The following is a 20,676-nucleotide window of genomic DNA, read 5'->3' on the forward strand; positions in this document are numbered from 1 at the left end:
TAAATGTTTTGTTGTTGTTTTTAGAGTAAATCTGTTTTATAGAGTAAAAATTCACTGTTTTTATTTTTTAAAACAAGCTGCTTATGATGTTATATGGTTTCTCCATTAAAACAAAGACTTGTCTTTTTTACCTGAAAAACGAGAGTTTGTTTTGTCACGTGAGAGTTTTGCATTTGTCAGATTCTATCTATCTGACAGGCTGTTTGAGAAAGATTAAATTAAAGTTTGATTTTGATAAAGATTAAGTTAAAGTTTGAATTCTGCAATCACTGCCTGGATTCTAATTACTAGCTGTATGACTTTGGCGAAGCTTTCAGGACATTGGTTACTTCATCTGTAAAATGAGAATAATCATAGTACTTGTTTCCTAGGGATGTGAGCATTAAATGAGTTATATAAGATAGCATACATACTTGGAGCACAATTTTTTTTTAACAAATATCAGTATGATGTGGACTTTAGAGGAGTTTGTGGGAAAAGGGAACTTAGCTGATCGTCTTTCTATTTCTTTTTGAATAAAGTCTTCATAATACAGGGTCATTATGTTTGAAATACAAGTCCTGTATCTAAAAAACTAGAAAAATACAATTAAATTTTTTAAAATCACTCAACTAAAATAAAATGATTTGGAGACTATCTGTTCCATTGCTTTCATAAAATTACAATTGTATTGTACTTTAATTTTGGTGTGAACTCTCTGATTACTAATGACTTTTTTCCTTGTAATGAAATGAGCAGATAGGGTAAAAAAAATATATTTGACTTCTTAAATGCTACTTGAGTACAGAATGTTGGTGATTAACAATTATTGATCCTCCACTATATTCTAAGTTGAATACAATTTGTTTCAGTTATTATATAATTACTGTTGTCATAATCTTTTAAAATGTATTCTTTTGATTATAGCCTAAAGAAAAAATTGTTATTTCTGTTAATTGGACACCACTTAAAGAAGGACGAGTAAGAGAGATTGTGACATTTCTTGTAAATGATGTTCTGAAACACCAAGCTATATTACTAGGAAATGCAGATGAGCAGAAAAATAAAAAGGTAATGTTTTAATCATTCTGTGGTTTACTCTAAGAAAATATTTAATAATATGTAAAAATTATTTTCATAATAGGTTTGAATTAACATACATAATATTGCTTATTTAAAGGTAATATTCAATAGCTATCAACTTAATTGGTACACTTTGCTTATTTTTGTAGAGGAGTCTTTGGGATACCATTAAAAGGAAGAAAAAATCAACCTCTTCAAGTCACAGCAAAAGGATTTCAAATATTCAAAATGTTAACAAAACATTTAATGTTTCCAAAAAAGTTGACAGAGTTAGGAGCCCACTACAAGCCTGTGAAAATATGGCTATGAATGAAGGCTGTTCCCCAACAGAAAATAATTCTTTAATAACCCTTGAAGAAAATAAAATACCCATATCACCTATTAGCCCTGCTTACAAAGAATGCCGTGGTGAAACTTGCTTGCCACTTTCTATACGTCGTTCTACTACTGACTCATCTCTTCATGCATCTGAAAATGAGGAACTATTAAAAGTAGAAGATGCCAACGTTTCAAAAGATGTTTATTTTAATGAGAAAGTCATAACTGAAACTTCCTTTAATTACGTAAATGTTAATGAGCAAAGTGAAGAGAGTAGTAAACTTACTCTTACTCCAAACTATACTTCAACTTTGAACATTACACAAAGCCAAGGAAATTTTCTAAGTCCAGATTCGTTTGTAAAGAATAGCCATGCAGCTAATAATAAACTAGAATTAGTGACATGTCTTTCTTCAGATGCATTTATGAAAGATAATTCAAATCCTGTGCATTTGGAATCAAAAACTGTACATGAAATTTATCAGACAATTTTAAGTCCAGATTCTTTCATGAATGATAATTATGGACTAAATAGGAATCTAGAACCAGAGCCAATTAATCCCATTTTATCCCCACATCAATTTTTAAAAGATAATATGGCATGTATATGTATGTCTCAGCAAACATGTGAATTATCACCATTATCAACAGCAAATTTTCAGAGCCCACAGTCTCCTCAAGATTGGAGAAAAGATGAAGTTTTGCCATGTATTCCTGAATGTCAGGGTTCAAAAACTCCCAAACCTACTTTTGAAGAACTTGTAGAAATGAAGTCAAATTACTACCATTTTACAAAACAAAATCATCCTAAATTTTCTGCAGTTGAGGATATTTCTAGTTTCAGCCACAGTAAACAGCCTAAGAGACGTCCAATACTTTCTGCTACTGTCACTAAAAGGAAGCCCACCTATGCCAGAGAGAACAAAACTGAGATTAATAAACCAAATGCAAAAAGATGCCTCAACAGTGCAGCAGGTGAATGTGAAAAAGAGGCTTTTCATTCTCATCTTCCAATTATAGATCCAGTATTGAGTAAATCTAAGAGTTGTAAAAATGAAATAACTTCCTGTCCGATGACAGTTTTAGTTGCTCGTAAAAGAAAGAGTGATGGAAACATGGAAGATGCAAGTATGCAGGTTGCAGTTGCAGAGCAGACAGAAGTGCGAGGAGGCAAAAGAATCCATTTTTCTCCTTCGGAGTCTAAAACTTCGACTGTTAAAAAAACAAAAGAGGTGATAACACCCATCTCAAAACGTATTAGCAACAGAGAGAAATTAAACCTGAAGAAGAAAACTGGTGAGTCTCGTTTATAAAATCTCTAATGAAAGTATAGGTATAAATGGCATTTTTTCTGTTTCTTTTGGTTTAGTAAATCTGCTACTGATAAGCCTGTATTAGCTTGCACTGTTCATTTACCAATTTGTTTAGTGAAAGATGGGGGGGGGGTCAAATGTAGCATGGAGCTAAATTCTGAAATAGTTGTGATCCTGTCTGTATTTAAACTTTTGATATTTTGTTCATCATGAATTTTGTGCATTTATTTTGATTTTTTAAAACTATTGCATTCAAATATTTATTTTAATTACTAAGTTTTTTTTTCACGTCCTCTTAAATTTTACTCCCAAGTAAAGTACTTCATGTGCCTTGCCATGTGCAGGCCCTGACTGGAAGGCCCACTGAAGTGCCTGTACCCCATAATGCCATCTAAAGGAATGCGGAAGACACCTTTACATATCCTGTGTTCCTGGTGACATTACCCTCCCATAGCTTCTGCCCAGCCATTAATTAGGAATGAAGTTAGGGCCCCAGAGTTCTGCATTCGTTTAGGAGAAACCTCATTGTTCTTTTCCTAGTGCTCACAGCTTTACCACCACTGTGTACTTCCAGAATAGTCAGGACTAATCCCATCATGCCATTTTAACCCAATTTGCCTCATTTGACAATCAATGTTCTGGCAGGAAAATAAACCACACTAGTTATTTTACCAAGATAATTTAAAAGAATCCTAGGACTCTTAGGAAATATATCACACATCTCATTTCCCTTTGAATATCCCCTACTTTGAACCATTTTCTCTATCTCTGAAGCTCTTTAAAACCTTCTGAACCCTCTGGTCTCACTGTCCTTCAGGAGTCCCTCTCCTTTCCAAACATTTCCTCACTTCCTCACCCTGCTGAAACCTGGCTCTCCCCGAGAACTCTGCTTTCACTCCAATCTCCTCTAGTTGTGTCTTTTTTCTCTCCTACTCTTATGACCTTGAGCTTCCTGGTGGGATCATCTCATATCTACTTTTTGCTTTTTATATCTACTTCCAAACTGTTAATTTTTCTTTCTTCCTTAAAAAGAAACAAACAAAAAGCAAACAATGACAAACTCACTTGAACCTCATTTTCCAGACTATCCCACTCATATCCCTCCTTCTTAATATGAGAGATTGCTCTCTAGGTTTTGTATGTGGCTCATGATATTTTCTCCAACATGTGTTATTTTTACTATCGAGATGTCAAGATCCATGTAGAAGATCCTTCCAATACCCTGGCCTTTAGTTCCAACCTGCTTAGGTCATGCTCTCCTAAAAGCACCTCAGTCTCCAATCACCATCTCTGTGACTTCAGCATTTGCTTTAGAAGCCCAACCTCAACATTTTTTTTTTAACCTCAACAATTTTTATACCCTTCCAACACCTACAATTCTTTAATCCACCGCTGTTTCTACAGCCCTCACCCCTGACATGTCCGTCCTTTCCTTAACAGCGTGGGTTCTCTAACTCTCTAACTTGTGCTTGTAATCACTTCATTCATCCTCTTTCCCTTTATTGTACTTGCCCAGCAAATTCCAACCCCAGTCCAATCTAACTCTGCCTACTCTATTTCTGAACCTTGCTGGTTGTTTTCCAGTGCCACTAATCAAGTAAGTCCTTCACTCTTTTTTGACTATATTTTCCTGGTTTATTGACTTTATCCCTTTGCTATATAGGCTATTTCATCCCTTTTCTCCTAAAACCTGTCTTTTTCCTCTCTTGTGATCGACAATAGTAGCCAACATTTATTGAGCATTTTCTCTGTCAGACCCAGTTTTAAGTCCTTTACTATTACCTCCTTTAATACTTAAAACAATCATATAAAGTAGATGTTATCATTACTGTGGTTTTACAAATGAGGAGACAGATGCATTGAGGAGTTGTATAATTTGCCTAAGTTCACAGTGTTAGTTAAGTGATAAGGCTGGGACCCTACACCAGGCAGTGTTTCCAGAGACAATGCTCTGATCCTTCTCTAAGCTAGTGATCTGCTTCCTATTTTCATTCAGGAAATAGAAGTATTGAAGACAACTTTCACACTGTTATGTACAAGATCTACCACCCCACCTGTATTTTTATCTACTAACCTCTTCATTCCTATTAACATCATGAAATGTCTTTACACCTAATGAGATCAGCCTCTCTGCTTGTACACCAGATCCCATGCCCTTCTACCCAAGGACACTGCTTTAAAAATTGCCTTCTTTCTCCCACGTCTCCATATTTTTGCTCCTACTAAGCCATTTCTGACTGACATACAGATATGCTGTTGTTATTCCCACCTTAAAAAACAAAACAAAGAAACCAACAAACCCAATTATCCCTTCAGTCTGTGCTCCATTCTGTTTTCTTTTAAGCAAAATTGGAAAGAATCTAGGTATTTATTCTGTGGTAATTCACTGAGTTATATAGTTATTTGTATACTTTTCTGTGTAAAAATTATACTTAGATTAAAAGGTGTTTTATAGAGTAAAACATTTTGCAAGTTGCTTTTACTAGCTGTTTTCAGTTCCTCCCATTTGCTGAATCCAATTCCATCAGTTTTGACTACTCCCCTGAAACTTTTCCTGCCAAGGTCGTCAATGACCACACTGCTAAATCCAGTAATTACTGTACCGGCCAGCCACCCCCCCCCCAAAAAAAAAATGATAAAATAAACTAATAAATTAATAAATTAATCCAGTAATTGTTTTCAATCTTCAACATGAACTGGTAGCAAACTGATAGTTTGAACCTCTACCTTCTTGGAACACTCTGTCTTAACCATCCTTACTTTCTCCTGGTTCTTTTCTTACTTCACTGGCTGCTTCCTCTCAGTTTTTTTTGGGGGGGTGCTTTTCACTGCCCCTAAACCTGGGAGTGCATGAAGGCTTAGTCATGGGACCTTTTTCATATTTTTACTCATTTTCGTAATGATATCCTGTCTCATAGCTTTTAATATGATCTGTACATGTAGGCTTCCCAAATTTATTTTTTCAGGATGGACCCCTAATCTGTAGACTCATATATCCAACATATGTTTCTACTTGACTGTCTAATGATATTATTCACGCAATACCAAGACCTTGCTGTCTTCAGTCCCCAAACAGGTTCTCCTGTTTTGACCTCTGATCTCAGTAAATGATATCTCTATATTTCTCATTGCCCAGGCCATTGGAATTGTCCTTAATTGTATTTCTCTCCCACCCCTTCTCTATAAATTCAGAAATAGGTCTGTCTGATTCCAAACTCAGTTCATCAACAAATCTTACCTTCTCTTTCTTTCAAATATATTCAGAATCTGATCACTTCTCACCACTTGCAATGGCACCATTTGGGCCAGTCTTTGCCATTGCAGGGTCTGCAAACAGATCTCCTTGTTTTCACCGTTGTTTTCTCTATAGTCTATATTCTACAATACAACCTGGGTGATACTTTTAAAATATTAGATCCTATTACTCTTTAGTTCCATACCATCTAATGGCTTCCTGCCGTACTGAAAGCCAAAGTTCTTACAATGGCTTACAAGGCCCTGTAAGATCTGTATTACCGGCATCCTCCTTCCCACCTCACTCTTATCTCCCCCTTGCTTACAGTGCTCCTACCACTTTGGCTTCCTTGAAACCTCAAACATTCTCTGTCCTCTGGGCATTTGCACTTTATTATTTCCTCTATCTGGAATGATTTCCTTCTCCAACTTCATCTTAACATCAGATTCAGAAATGCCAGTAGCTTGCCCAAGATCACAAAACCTACTAAATATTTAGAGCCAGGGTTTAAACTCAGGATTACCTAACTACAAAGTAATCTTTCCACCGTATCTTGCTGTACTATTGAGGTTTACATGAGAGAAAAGACAAATGTAAGGTTTTTATTTGGGCAATGACAAAAGATGACAGTGATGAAAGAAAGGCACAGTGGGATTCAACTGGCCTCAAAGTTCTGATGTGCCGATGTATGTAGAGGCACTGGGTGATATCCAACATACGGTGTTCTTACTCCCCTGATAGGAACCTTCAGTGGCTCTCTGCTGTTATCAGATGATTTGTAAACTGTTATTCTGTCATTTAAGGTCATCCTTCATGTGATCTCTACTTATCCACCCTGCTGTCTTATTCCAGTATTCTATTCTTCAGCATTCTAGCCATGTTAGTCTTGCCATTGTGTCAGTGTATCCTCTTATTAGCATTCATGTCTGTTCTCTCATTAATTCAAATCCTTCACTTATTTCCAATACTATAATTAACTTTTGTTAATTCTGTTTCCTAATGAATTTTCCTCCAGGTTCATTTCCTTAGCAAATATGAATACAGCTTATATGACATTTTGTACCTACCTTTTAACTCTGTTACTTTGTTTGTACTGTTTCGTATAGATATGTTCTGATCAGATAACAAACCTTTCTATTTTAAGGAACTTATCTATTTTGAACTCCTACAAGGTATACAATAAATAATAGTTGAATGAATGAATTAGTGAGTGAATGAATGAACAAACAAACCACTGAAGTGTTGATAGTCGAACTTAACATTTGCTTGAGGCAGACACCTGGTTTAGACTCTTTGCTGGATTTAGAGAGAATTGTACACATTTAGGTGTTTGATTTATGAGCCTATATGACAGCCAGGCAACTCACTAAGAGTGACTAGCTTATTCCTCTTCTGACAAACCTAGGAGAACAGAGAAAGAAGGCAATTTTTTTTACATGCATTTATTCAACATTGATAAGGTGCCAGCTATGTGCTAGACATTGTTCTATGCTCTATGGACACAGGGAGAAAAGGTAAAATTCCTGTCCTCAAGTTGCTCTCAGTCCTACCCAGGAAATTATGCAAGCATAGAAGGCAGAGGCTTAGTGTGAATGACAAGATGTGAGATGGTTCCAAGAAAGTCTTCCTAAAGAAAAAAATGGTTCCAGGCAGAGGGACTAGCTCTCAAAATGAGGAATTTCTTGTCAGAAATTTATTTTTAAAATGTTTAAATAAAAAGAACCTTAAAACCTAATAAATATTATATTGCAATTTAGTCATGTTCATTATTTTTACAATTGGTATAGATTTGAGATCCGTCAAAAACAAGGGTAGGCAAATTTTTTTTCTAATGATACAGATAATAAATATTTTTGGCGGTGCAAGCCTTTGATCTCTATCGCAAACTACTCTGCCACTCTAGAAGGAAAACAGCCATATAGACAAGGTGCAAATCAATTAGCATGACTGTGTTCCAATAAAATTTTTTTATGGATACTGAAATCTGAATTTCATATAATTTTTGTGTGTCATGAAATGTTATTTTTTTCAGCCATTTACAAATGTAAAAACTATTCTCAGCTTGTGGATCATACTAAAACACTGGGCTGGACTTTGCATGTAGGCCATGGTTTGCTGGCCCCTCCTGTTATTAGCTCTTTGCTATATTTAGTAGCAATACATGCTGGGTGAAACCTGCTTTTAAAAGTGTGAACTGCTGTCTTGTTAGGTTATTTGCTGCTGTGACTTTGATTGCATTATGCAGTCACCTCAGTCATCTGGGCTACATACCCGGGCATCAGCCTGTTCTCATTCTCCATCACTTTCCTAGTTAGTTGGTAAGGCTTGTTGCTTCTACTATTAAAATAACTCTCCTTTCCTTTGTCTCGTCACATCTAACTTGGGTTACTGTCATAGCTATCTTGATACCCCATTCATTTCATTGTCCATACTGTTTCCTTAAATATAAATGAGGATGTTACTTCCTGCATTAAAAATCCTTCACTGGCATAGTAGATGCTTTGAAGTGATTAATAATGTAGGCTCTAGTACTTTAGTGCCCAAGTTCAAATCTCTGCTGCTTACTAGTTTGTGTGACCTTAACCAAGTGGCTTAATTGCTCTAAGCCCCAGTATCCTAATTATGTAAATTGTGGATAATAATAATACACTCCCCATAGATTTGTTGTGATAATTGTATGTATGAGTAAAAGACTATGGTCGTGCCTAGCACAAAGTATTCAAATATTAGCTGCCATTATTATATTTAATATTTTTAAACTCTTCTCTACCTCCTCCAACCTCTTCTTGTATGTCATTTTTCACATGTATTCTTTTCTCCATCTTTATTCAGTTTCCCTTCTAGGAAGGCTCTTCCATCCTTTGAAAACTTTTTTCGTGCTAAACTGAGAACTGCCTAAGAGCTGGTACCGTATCTTTCAATTCTGCATATTCTCAGCACCTTGCATAGTCTGGAATATATGCATACAATAAGTTGTGGTTGAATCTGGACTGTAGCTTTTGTAAACATATAATAAATTGTGGTTTATGGTCTGTAACATTCAGGTGTTGGTTTTATTGACTACTGAGTTCATAACATTAGTAACTGGGGCATAGTAATTATTAAGGATTTGCTAAATGAATATAATTGTGAAGAACTCAAACTCTAACTTTCAAATCAGTTATCTATTCAGGGAACTTGTTTTAATGATATTAATTGTTTTCTAATTTGTTGTAGATTTATTAGCATTCAAGACTCCTATTTCTAAAACAAACAGAAGAACAAAACCCATTGTTGCTGTGGCGCAGTCCAATTTGACCTTTATAAAACCATTAAAAACAGGCAAGTGTTTATTATATTTGAACTCTCTGAAAAAGTGACATGGAATAAAACATTACTTGCATTTCAAATGGAAATGAATTGATTTTTTGTTGTTGTTGAATAAAAGCCTTGAAGAACTGTTAAAGTGTGTATTCAAATTACAATTAAAACATTCCATCAGACTTTAATGAAATTGACTTACAGTGGTTTAGGATTTTGAATTAACAAGGAAATATTGTTTTACCTTTTCCCTTTTGCTTTGGTTGCATTTTATACTCGGAATACTTTCAACTCTTTCCAGCAAATAGTGGAAAGCAAATATTGTTCAGTGTTTTAAAGATGGTTTTGCTAGTAAAAATGGCCTTTTGCTATATATTGTATAATAATTTAAAGGAAATGTTCTTATATAATAATCTAAGTGTATTCTTAGATATTCCTAGACATCCAATGCCATTTGCTGCAAAAAACATGTTTTATGATGAACGCTGGAAGGAAAAGCAGGAGCAGGGCTTTACGTGGTGGCTAAATTTTATATTAACTCCTGATGATTTCACTGTAAAAACAAATATTTCTGAAGGTAAACATTAATTAATATTTAAATTTAATAATATTCTTGTTTTAACAGATTAAAATTTTAACATGATGTGTCATTCTTTAATTATGCATACTTTGTTTATTATATTATAGTTTAATGATGTGGTTTACTAGTGCATTGGCCTAAATGCTAAATGTTTTGTATAGGTATGAATTTTTACCTGCCTAGATTTATATACATAGATTTTCTGTACTGAAAGTACTGGGATTACTGAAATTTACTTTTTCTCTTTGCTTTTCATTCTCTCTCATCAGCCAATGCAATCAGTTCTGTGTGGCCTGACCCTTTGGGCATATTGTCTCCATTGTCAAGTGCCTTAATTTAAGAAGTTTGTAGGAAAGCTATAGGATTATGAGGAATCTGAAAACCAATTTATATGAGGAATTTTTAAAACATTTCAGTATTTATTCTAAAAAAGAGAAGACTTAGGTGTGGGACAAGGTGGAAACATGTTGCCCTTCAATCGTTTGAAGGGCTTTCTTCTGAAAGAGAAGGAAATATTTGTGCAGCTCTTGTGTCAAAGTTGTAGGGATTGATTTCAGCTCAAGATAAGGAAAAATCCTTGTAAACATTTAAATTGTCAAATCATCACATAGGCCGTTTTTTTAAACGGTGATTTCTCTGTTGTTGGAGTGTTCAAACAGACACTTGTTTGTATTTGTCGGAGAAACATGCAGAGGATTTCTGCCTTAGAAAGGCCTTTGGATTAGATGATCTGTAAGATTACTTTATTTTTCCCCCAAAAGGAAACAGCCCAATTTTCAGTTCTCTTCTTAAAAGTGCTTTATAAAAATTCAAATTATAGCTCAACATTTAAGTGATTTAAAAAAAAATCACATTCTTTGGAAGCTTAATTTTTTTTTTTTTTTTAGTTAAAAAGAGTATGGGAACAGAAACCAGTTAGGAGTCCATTTCATCAGCCTAGATTAGGGATAATGATGTTTGAACTTGTGTGATGGCACAGGTCGTGAGAAGTGGTTAGGCTTGGGGCACATTTTGCAGGTAGAGCTAACAGGTTGCAATGATAGATAGATTGACCTAAGATAGTGAGTGCTGACATGTTTATTTTGAAATGAAGACAGACAGAAGTAAGCTTGGAGGGAGTGGGGAATAGATTCTGTTTTGACTGTCTTAAGTTGCATTTTATTGCTGAATTTAAGAGTACAGAGATATTGTTAACCAGAAGTATTTTCCTTTTTTTTTTTTTTTTTTTTCTCCAGTAAATGCTGCTACTATTCTTTTGGGAGTGGAGAATCAACATAAAATAAGTGTTCCTAGAGCACCTACAAAAGATGAAATGTCTCTCAGAGCTTATACTGCTCGGTGTAGGTTGAATAGATTACGTCGTGCAGCATGCTGTTTATTTACTTCTGAAAAAATGGTGAAAGCTATTAAAAAGCTTGAAATTGAAATTGAAGCTAGGCGGTTAATTGTTCGAAAAGATAGACATCTCTGGAAAGATGTGGGTAAGAAGACTGCAGAAATCTTGAGATTCGTTCTTTAAAAACACTGTAGATTTTATATTTCTTATTTTCCCCAGCTTTTTGAGGTATGATTGACAAATAAAAACTGTATGTGTTTAAGATGTACAGCATGATGTGGGTATATTTATACACTGTGAGATAATGACCACAGTCAAGCTAATTAACATATCCATCACCTCACATTGTTAACTTCGTGTGGGGGGGGTGGGTGAGAACTTTTAAGAAGTGCTTTCTTAGCAAATTTTAAATATCCAATACAGTATTATTAAATATAGTCACCATGCTGTACCGTAGATCTCCAGAATTTATTCATCCTGAATAACTGAAACTTTGTACCCTTTGACCAACACCACCCAATTTCCCATGCCCCAGCCCCCTCCTTTTTCTCTGTTTCTATGAGTTCCACTTTTTTAGAGTCCACATGTAAATGAGATCATATAGTATTTGTCTTTTTGTCCATAGCTTATTTCACTTAGTATAATGTTTTCTAGGTCAGCCATGTTTTCATAAATGAAACAATTTCCTTCTTTTTCAAGACTGAATAATATTTCATCGTGTATATATAACCACATTTCTTTATCCGTTCATCTGTTGCTGGATCTTGGCTATTGGGAATGGTGCTGCAGTGAACATGAGGGTGCAGATATCATTCAACATGCTAATTTCATTTCCTTTGTGTATATACCCAAGACATTTTGCATTTCAAAAGTAAATATACATATTTTAGCTTTACTGCCTGAAATCTCACATACTTGACTATGATCATAAATATTTAGGAATAGAAGTGTATTTCATATAAATTATTTTATATAAGCCATTATTGTTTTTTTCCCACTGATAACCCCTCCATGAAGTTTTATTTATTGTTTTCATTTGATTGGCAGTCTAAGCTTACTTGCTTTTGCTCATGCATTTCAGGAGAACGCCAGAAAGTTCTGAATTGGCTGTTGTCATATAATCCTTTGTGGCTTCGAATTGGCCTAGAGGTAAGCATAAGTTTTAATTTTTGAAAATGATGTATTTTTTTTATTATATGTTTTTAATAGAATAGATTCTAGTAAAATATGGTTTTACTTATAAAAGTTATAAAGTCATTTGGTTAGCTTGACCTGTCTTTCAGTATAAAATGTAAGGTCCATTAATAAATGCTCATTAGGTACATGAGCATGTACATTAGGCCATGCCATTATATGTTATTGCCATACTGTTAAATAGCAATTTACCTGTATAATATCTTAAAAATACATCATTTGGTGCTGGATGTAATGATAACTATAGTAAGTTCATTTTTAAACATTTACAAATGAAAAGGCTAAGCTATTTTAAATACTTTTTCTAATCTAAATCTGTTTAAAACCCAATGAGTTTACCTTTCCTGGCCTCAAGTAAAGAGAAAGTTAAAAAAACAAAAAACACAAAAACCAGTGAGGTATGTGTTATTATTTCCGCTTCACTAATGAAACAGAAGCTTATATGTTAAGTGACTTGTCAAATGCCAGTAATTATGCAGGATTTGAACCCACACCAGTCTGATGCCAAAGCTCAGTCTTATCATTTTGATGGAGTACTATTCATAAAAATGTCGTAGGGATTTTCATTATTTACATAGTACTTGGCCCAGTGATATCTAGACTGTTAAAACTAACTGAATTAGAAAGCTACAACTAGTAGTTAGCTGATAAAAATATGCTTTTATAAAAAGAATTCTTTGTTCTTCTCTTTCCTTTAGTCTTTTACTAGTATTCCTTTATATTTTTTCTAGGTTTCTTAACTTCCTAATGTGGGATCTCCCATTATTTCAGTTTATTTCAGGATTTGTAAAGAAGAGTCTTTGGGCGTAAACGGGATCTTTGCAATACTCTGGCTTTTATGTACCAATAAATTGAAAACCAGAGAGAGCAAATAATAAGCTTACTGTAGTCACACAGCTTTATAGTGTCATTGCTATGACTTCTTATTTCAATTCCAGTACCCTTTCCCTTTCATTAGTCAGCAGATTGCATATCAACTGGCTCTGCTTCACATGTCAAATAATTCTGGAACCTTTTTTGGGGTGGGGGGTGCACAGCTCACTGGTATAGGGACTGAACCTTGGACCTTGGTGTTATCAGCACCATGCACTAACCAACTGAGGTGACCAGCTAACTCTCCCCCCCTTTTTTTCTTTTTAAAATTTTTGGAACCTCAATTGAAGTAAAGCCTCCCTATTTGAGACACAACTTTTCTGTGGCAAAGGTAAAAAGCAAGAGTGTTAGGTAGCAACTTGTAATGCTTTTTAAAACTTCTGCTTAGGTGTAGTGTATGTCACCTCCACCCATATTATATTGGCTAAAATACATTATTTTGCCAAGCATAAACTAGGCAGGAATGTACTAACCTCACATGAGACAAACAGCAGGTCTATGGGAGGTGATGGGGATGTATAATCCTTTTCCAGGGAATGGACGGGTGAACAATTGTGAGCAATAAAACATTCTACCTCACTACCACATCTTAGGATTTTGAAAATGGGCGTGACCTTTCAGAATTTTAAGATAGTTTCACAAGCCAAAGAAAAGTAAATAAAGATGAATTTCTCTATTTTGTCAGATATGAATACTTTTACATGCTTTCGTCTCTGTATTTTGTCAATGTAAGGTTACAGAATATAATTAGATGTGTTTATAGTTTTTTCTAATTGCTTTAAAAAAACATTTAATAGGCATGTTGGTATTTAACTAATTTTATATTTAAGTCATGGATTATAAATAGATCTGAGCTTCCCAAATTATTTTCTTAGATGATTTGCAGATGGTTTTCTACTTGTAACTATTAGGAAGTTTTGAATATTTAGGTTTCTGTTGTACTTTCATGATGTACTTAGTGGCATAGTTAGTTAAATTTGAACCTCAAGCCTATGTATATTTGATAGCTCTGTAACTTAAAGGAAAAAATTAAAATGTAAATATTGCTTGTCAGATGATTAAGAATTTATGTTAATCCTGAGCTTTGTCTTTTTTCATTGTGGAGGATATCGTATACACTAAAAAATGCATAACGCATGTATGTACAGTTTAAAGATGTTATTCAGCAAATAACCATGTCATTTTCATTCTATGTAGGAAATAGTACATTACCAGTTTCTTAGAAGATCCTTGTCTGCCCTTCTCCAGTCACATCCCTTTACTTCTTAGAAATAGCATAATTATGACTTTGGCTTTAATTTCTTCTTTTCAGACAGTTTATGGAGAACTCATATCTTTGGAAGACAACAGTGATATCACAGGGTTGGCTGTGTTTATTCTGAATCGCTTACTTTGGAATCCTGATATAGCAGCTGAGTATCGACACCCGGCTGTTCCCCATCTGTATAGAGATGGTAAGTGTTTCTGCCCACGGTGCATTCTCTCCATACTGTGCATAAATGGCTTCTTGTCATTCTTACTGGTTCTATTTGCATTTTTCTTTCTCAAACCAATCTCAGTAGGTCTACTACCCTTTCTTCCTCCACCCCCGTTATTTTCCATTGTTTTCTTCATCACTATTTATAATTATTCTTTCCTGTTTGTTTTCTCTACTCACCCTGTACCCCCACTAGGGCTCTAGGTCCTATGGGGATCATATGTGTTGTAGTTTGCTACTGTATATCTAGCACCTAGGATGGTGCCTGAATATAGTAGGTGTTCATTAATATTTGCTTTTGGGGAGTGATAGGTTGGGTAAAGGGCATAAAGAAAAATCACAAGTTGTAATAATGAATATACTAATAATAAAAAATTAAAATTAAAAAAAATTTAAAAATTAAATATTTGCCGAGTATGACCAACTACATCTCTTGATGTCTCTGTGCCTGTTTCCTCATCTATAAATTGGAAATATTAAATGGTACCTGTCCCATAGAGTTATTGTGAGAATTGAGTGGATTCATACTTGTAAAGCACTGAGAAAGGCACATAATGGTTTATTTATGCTTGATACTACTTTTTTTACTAGCACATTATTATTATCATATTTTAAGGTGAAACTTGCCTTTTACAGATTAACTTGCAATGCTCTTTTGTACTTTATTTAAGGTCATGAAGAAGCTTTGTCCAAGTTTACATTGAAGAAGTTATTGTTGTTGGTCTGTTTCCTTGATTATGCTAAAATTTCCAGACTTATAGATCATGATCCTTGTCTCTTTTGTAAAGATGCTGAATTCAAGGTACAGTTTTTATTTTCTGTTTTATATTTCATTTTTCCCATTTAAAACATTTGCTTGCTATTATGTTATTTTTTCTATATAGAAAAATATTAGTTTTTCAAATAACAGTACTCTGGGGTAGAATAGGAATGACCGTCTCATTAGTCCTGTCAGTAATTCTAACAGTTCCTGACTTTAAGCACATTATCCTTATTCTTAATTTTGATTTAACAATAAATTAAATTATAATTCTGAGGCATTAATTGTTGGGGAAATTTTTTTCCTAATTTTGATGTAGTATATTATCAAATTAATGCTAGTTTTTTTTTTGTTGTTTTTTTTTTTTTTTTTTTTTTGTCGTTTTTTCGTGACCGGCACTCAGCCAGTGAGTGCACCGGTCAGTCCTATATAGGATCCGAACCCGCGGCAGGAGCGTCGCCGCACTGCCAGCGCAGCACTCTACCAAGTGCGCCACGGGCTCGGCCCATAATGCTAGTTTTTATAATGTATTATTATTAGTAATTTTTGAAAAGGTCTTAAATGAAAATACATGCAATTTCTATTATTACTGTTATACTATTAATTTTATTTTATATCTATATGTGCAGAATGATTTGAAGGATTTACTTTTATTGTAAACAAAATTATAATATGAAGTTATAATGTATGCAACTTGTTTCTTTATAGGCTAGTAAAGAAATTCTTTTGGCTTTTTCACGAGATTTCCTAAGTGGTGAAGGTGACCTTTCCCGTCATCTTAGCTTATTGGGATTACCTGTTAACCATGTTCAGACACCATTTGATGAATTTGATTTTGCTGTCACAAATCTTGCTGTAGACTTGCAATGTGGAGTTCGTCTTGTGTAAGTATAAGAAATAGAATGTTTTGCTTAATGGAATAGACTGAAATTTTCTGGAAAACATCGTTTTCTGTACTTACATGATATTTCTTGCTCTTCCGTGTAATGGAATAGATTTAGAGTTAAAATTTGAGATTTCTCTTTCAGAAAAATGGTGTTAATTTTATGCGTAGATACCTTGTCTCCTATCCATAATTTTATTCCTGCCAGCATGTGACTAGAGTCTGTGGATAAGAACTACTCACATTTCAGAATAGGAATGGGGAGAACAGGAAACTGATTAAAATTTCAAACATTTAAATAACACTATGTCAACAGTGGTTTAATGAGTTTCATATCATTTAAGACCATTTTTAGAAGTGGTAAGCTTGTTTTACATATGAGGAAAATAAGATGAAGTGGTACAATGCCTTGCCCAAGTTTTACAGAGTGGAATTGAGACATAAACTCATGATGTCCCACTTCAGATGATAATATTTCCTCACTAACAAACTGGAGTGCTCAAAATTCGTTTTAGTATGAGTAGTGGGTTGCCAGTTTCGGATTTGGAAGGAATGACATTTAGGATATCTGGAGTGGAGACATTCGTTTTGTTTCTAGGAAACTCTCCAATGTATATTACGTCCTTATCAAGGAAGCACATTTGGGATCAAAGAATGAGATGTATTTAAAGCAAAGATTTGTTTGTTTGTTTGTTTGTTTGTTTTTTCTGTATTTAAGAAGTTGTTAAGCTTCAAAACAGCCAGTTAAACTTCAAAATATGGGAAGCACAGAGCTAATGGCCTTCACAAAATATCTCTTCTACAGTAAAGTTTTCTAACCTGGCATATTCTTGTCAGGTTTTAAATTGATTATCTTATAGCCTGAATATTGCAGGCAACCTTATGCAGAAATTCAAATTGTCAGAAAACTTAACTGAACAGGAAAGAATTTACTTGGATGCGTTTATTAACTTTTTTGTTTCAACCAGAGATATTTTTAGAGTATAAACTAAAACCCTTATTTCCGTCTCTTATCGAGACCAGTTGAAGGAACTGAGAATATTTATTTATTGAAACATAATTGATTGTACATATTTGTAGGGTACAGAGTTGAATATTAATACCTGTGTACAATGTTAGATGATCAAATAAGGAAAATTAGCACATTCACCATTACAAAATGTAATCATTTCATTGTGTTGAGAACAATTTGACCTCCTCTCTTCTAACCGTTTGATAACATGCAGAAAGCTGATTTTAATTATAGCTGCCTAGCTTGACTGTAAATAGAACTTATTTTTCCTAACTAGTTATTTTATGTCCATTAACCAATTTCTCTTAACCCCCCACCCCCTTTCCTGCTTCTAGTAACCACACTTCTGTTCTCTCCTTCTGAAAGTTCAGTGTATTATTGTGATTATTGTTTCCTTATTTCTTTGTCTGTCTTTCTTTGTGTCTCTCTCTTTCTTTCTCTCTTAATCCTTTTCTTTCTTATTTATTTTTAGCTCCTACTTATCTGTGAAGATATACAGTGTTTCTTTTTCAGTGCCTGGCTTATTTCATTTAACATAATTTTCTCTAAGCTCATTCATGTTGCTGTGAATGGCAGAATTTCATTCTTTTTTTGGCTGAATAGTGTTCATTGCGTATATATACCACATTTTCCTTTTCCAGTCATCTATTGGTGGACATTTAGGTTGTTTCATATCTTGGCTATTGTAAATAGACCCGCACGCGGTAAACACAGGAGTGCAGGTATCCTTTTGAAATGGTGATTTCATTCCTTTGGGTGTATACCCAGCACTGGGATTGCTGGATTGTATGGTAGTTCCATCTGTAATTTGAGACACCTCCATCCTGTTTTCCATAACCGCTGTACTAATTTACAGTCCTACCAACAGTGTAGAAGGGATCCCTTTCTCCACATCCTTCCCAGTATTTGTTATTCTCTTTTAGATAATAGCCAGTCTAACTGGGGTGAGATGATATCTTAATGTTGTTTTGATTTGTATTTCACTGATGATTAGTGATGTTGAGCATTTTTTCATGTACCTGTCAGCTATTTGTATGTCTTCCTTTGAGAAATACCTATTCAGCTCCTTTGCCCAATTTTTAATCTAATTATTTGTGGGGTTTTTTTACTGTTAAGATATTTGAGTTTCTTGTATATTCTGGATATTAATCCCTTGTCAGATGTATAGTTTGCAGATATTTTCTCCCACTCGGTAGGTTGTCTTTTCACTCTTGTTGATTGGTTTCCTTTGCTGCGCAGAAGCTTTTTAGTTTGATATAATTCCATTTGTTTATTTTTTCTTTTGTTGTTTGTGCTTTTGAGGTCCTATTCATGAAGTCTTTATCCATCGCTACATCCTGAAGTGGTGTTTTCTCTGTGTTTTGTTCTGGGAGTTTTATAGTTGCAGGTCTTATATTTAAGTCTTTAATCCATTTTGAGCTGACTTTGGTATATGGCAGAGGTAAGAGTCTAGTTTCATTCTTCTGCATATAGATGTCCAATTTTTTCAGCATCATTTTTAAACAGGCTGTCATGTATTCATGGTGGTGATTGATGTTCTTTGGGTTTCAGGTGCACGGCTCTCTTAAGGATTTCTTGTAAAGCTGGTGGTGTGGTGTGGTGAACACTTGGAAATACACTATTTCCCCTTCATTTCTGAAAGATAGCCTTCTGGGTACAGCATTCTTGGCTTGCAGTTTTTTCCTCTTAGTACTTTGAATATATCATCCCACTCTCTTCTGGCACATAGGGTTTCTGATAAGAAATCTGCTGTTAGTTTGATGGGGATTCCCTTACAGGTGACTTGATGCTTTTTTCTTCCTGTTTTTAGGATTCTCTCTTTGGCTTTGACTTTTGACAGTTTGATTACAATGTGTTTCAGAGAGGACCTTTTGGGTTGAATATGTTTGGAGATCTTTGAGCCTCTTGGATCTGGAAGTCTCTGTCTCTCCCAGTACCTGGGAATTTTTTAGCTATTATTTCATTGAACTGAATTCCTTTTCCTTTCTCTTCCCCTTCTGAAATCGTTTAGATGGTTGTATGATTAAAGTTATCGGGTAGCTTTCTTAGATTTTCTTCATTTTTTAAAAATTCTTTTTTTTTTTTTTTTTCGCTTGGATTATTTTGAAAATACTGTCCTTGAGATCAGGAATTCTTTTGTCTGCTTGCTCTATCCTGTTGCTTAAGCTCTTGGTTGTATTTTTTATTTTGTTGAAAGAATCATTCAAAGAACTGTGAATATTTACAGTAACACAAGGGTACTTAAATAGTTCATGGAAAAATAGAATAAAAAGTTTATATGAATCTTTAAATGAACTTTTTGAAGACTCTTTCACAGAAGAGAGAATTCTGAGACATAAAGCCTTCAGATATTTGAAAGGCTTACTTATGCTATAAAGTGATTAAAGTGTTTATTACCAAGCAGAATAACCATTCATGAACAATGAAAGCTTCAGAAAGATGAATGTTGGTTAGATATAAAATCTTGCCAATATTCAGACCCGCCCTTGGGAAGAAACCAGTTCACAGTGTTGGAAGGTTTAAACAGAGGTCAAAGGACTGCTTTGCCAGAAGGCAGGAATTCTTTGCCATTTATGAGGAAGAGATTCCTAGATTTTTATGAATCCCCAGTTTTGCAAAAACAACATAAATGTCCCTTGTTTCCTTCTAAGTTAAATTTCCATGAACATTCCTTTCTTTCCTAATCAATATTCTTACAAGTTAATAGTCTTTTGAACATTATCAGAGCTTTGTCTCACTTGAGTAGCTTCCGTACAGGCTAGATCATTTGGTAAAAGTATTTCCTATGTTACTTTTATATTTAGTTAATTTGTTGATTTTATAAATTCAAACCACCATATCTTTTTTGTGACCAATAGGAATTTATGTTTTCAGACTTTTTCTACTTTCGAGGAGCAAGGATTTGTTTAATATTCAGTACTATTTTTCCACAAAGACAGACATTTTTTATGCCTTTAGAGGAGTTACTGATGACTTAGCGGTGTCTGATATTCATGATATGTAGTTGGTTAGCAACTCTCAGCAGATAAGAGACTCAATCTTGCAATCCAAATTTCCATTTTGTTGACTGTCAGCAACATGACTATATTATAGACTTTGAGGTCACTTTAGAATACTTCAGAAAGGTGACTCCACTAATGCCAAGGGTAATGGGTTGGTGTACTGTTGCAGAATTATTTCCTACATTGATTGGGTGCTGTGCATAGAATGATCTTTAAGTCATTTCATAACCTTTAGAAACTATGGCTCTCCAGAGAATTCTACAAACTTTTAGTTACATACAGTAATCAGTTGGTGTTTGCTTTTTCTGTGGTTATTGACTATTATCTAGTG

At 34.4% G+C, this 20,676-nt stretch overlaps 1 protein-coding gene across 1 annotated transcript in view; it reads left to right on the forward strand.

Annotated features, from left to right (window-relative positions):
- Positions 1–20,676, forward strand: part of ASPM (assembly factor for spindle microtubules) — a 67,458-nt gene that overhangs the window by 1,368 nt on the left and 45,414 nt on the right. Inside the window, 9 exon segments of the mRNA XM_063114949.1 lie at positions 907–1,050; positions 1,212–2,676; positions 9,145–9,249; positions 9,659–9,805; positions 11,044–11,289; positions 12,226–12,293; positions 14,524–14,665; positions 15,360–15,490; positions 16,157–16,332. Of these exon segments, the coding sequence (XP_062971019.1) occupies positions 907–1,050; positions 1,212–2,676; positions 9,145–9,249; positions 9,659–9,805; positions 11,044–11,289; positions 12,226–12,293; positions 14,524–14,665; positions 15,360–15,490; positions 16,157–16,332 (2,624 nt within the window).

This window comes from Cynocephalus volans, chromosome 11 (genome assembly GCF_027409185.1).
Source record: "Cynocephalus volans isolate mCynVol1 chromosome 11, mCynVol1.pri, whole genome shotgun sequence".
NCBI lineage: Eukaryota > Metazoa > Chordata > Mammalia > Dermoptera > Cynocephalidae > Cynocephalus > Cynocephalus volans.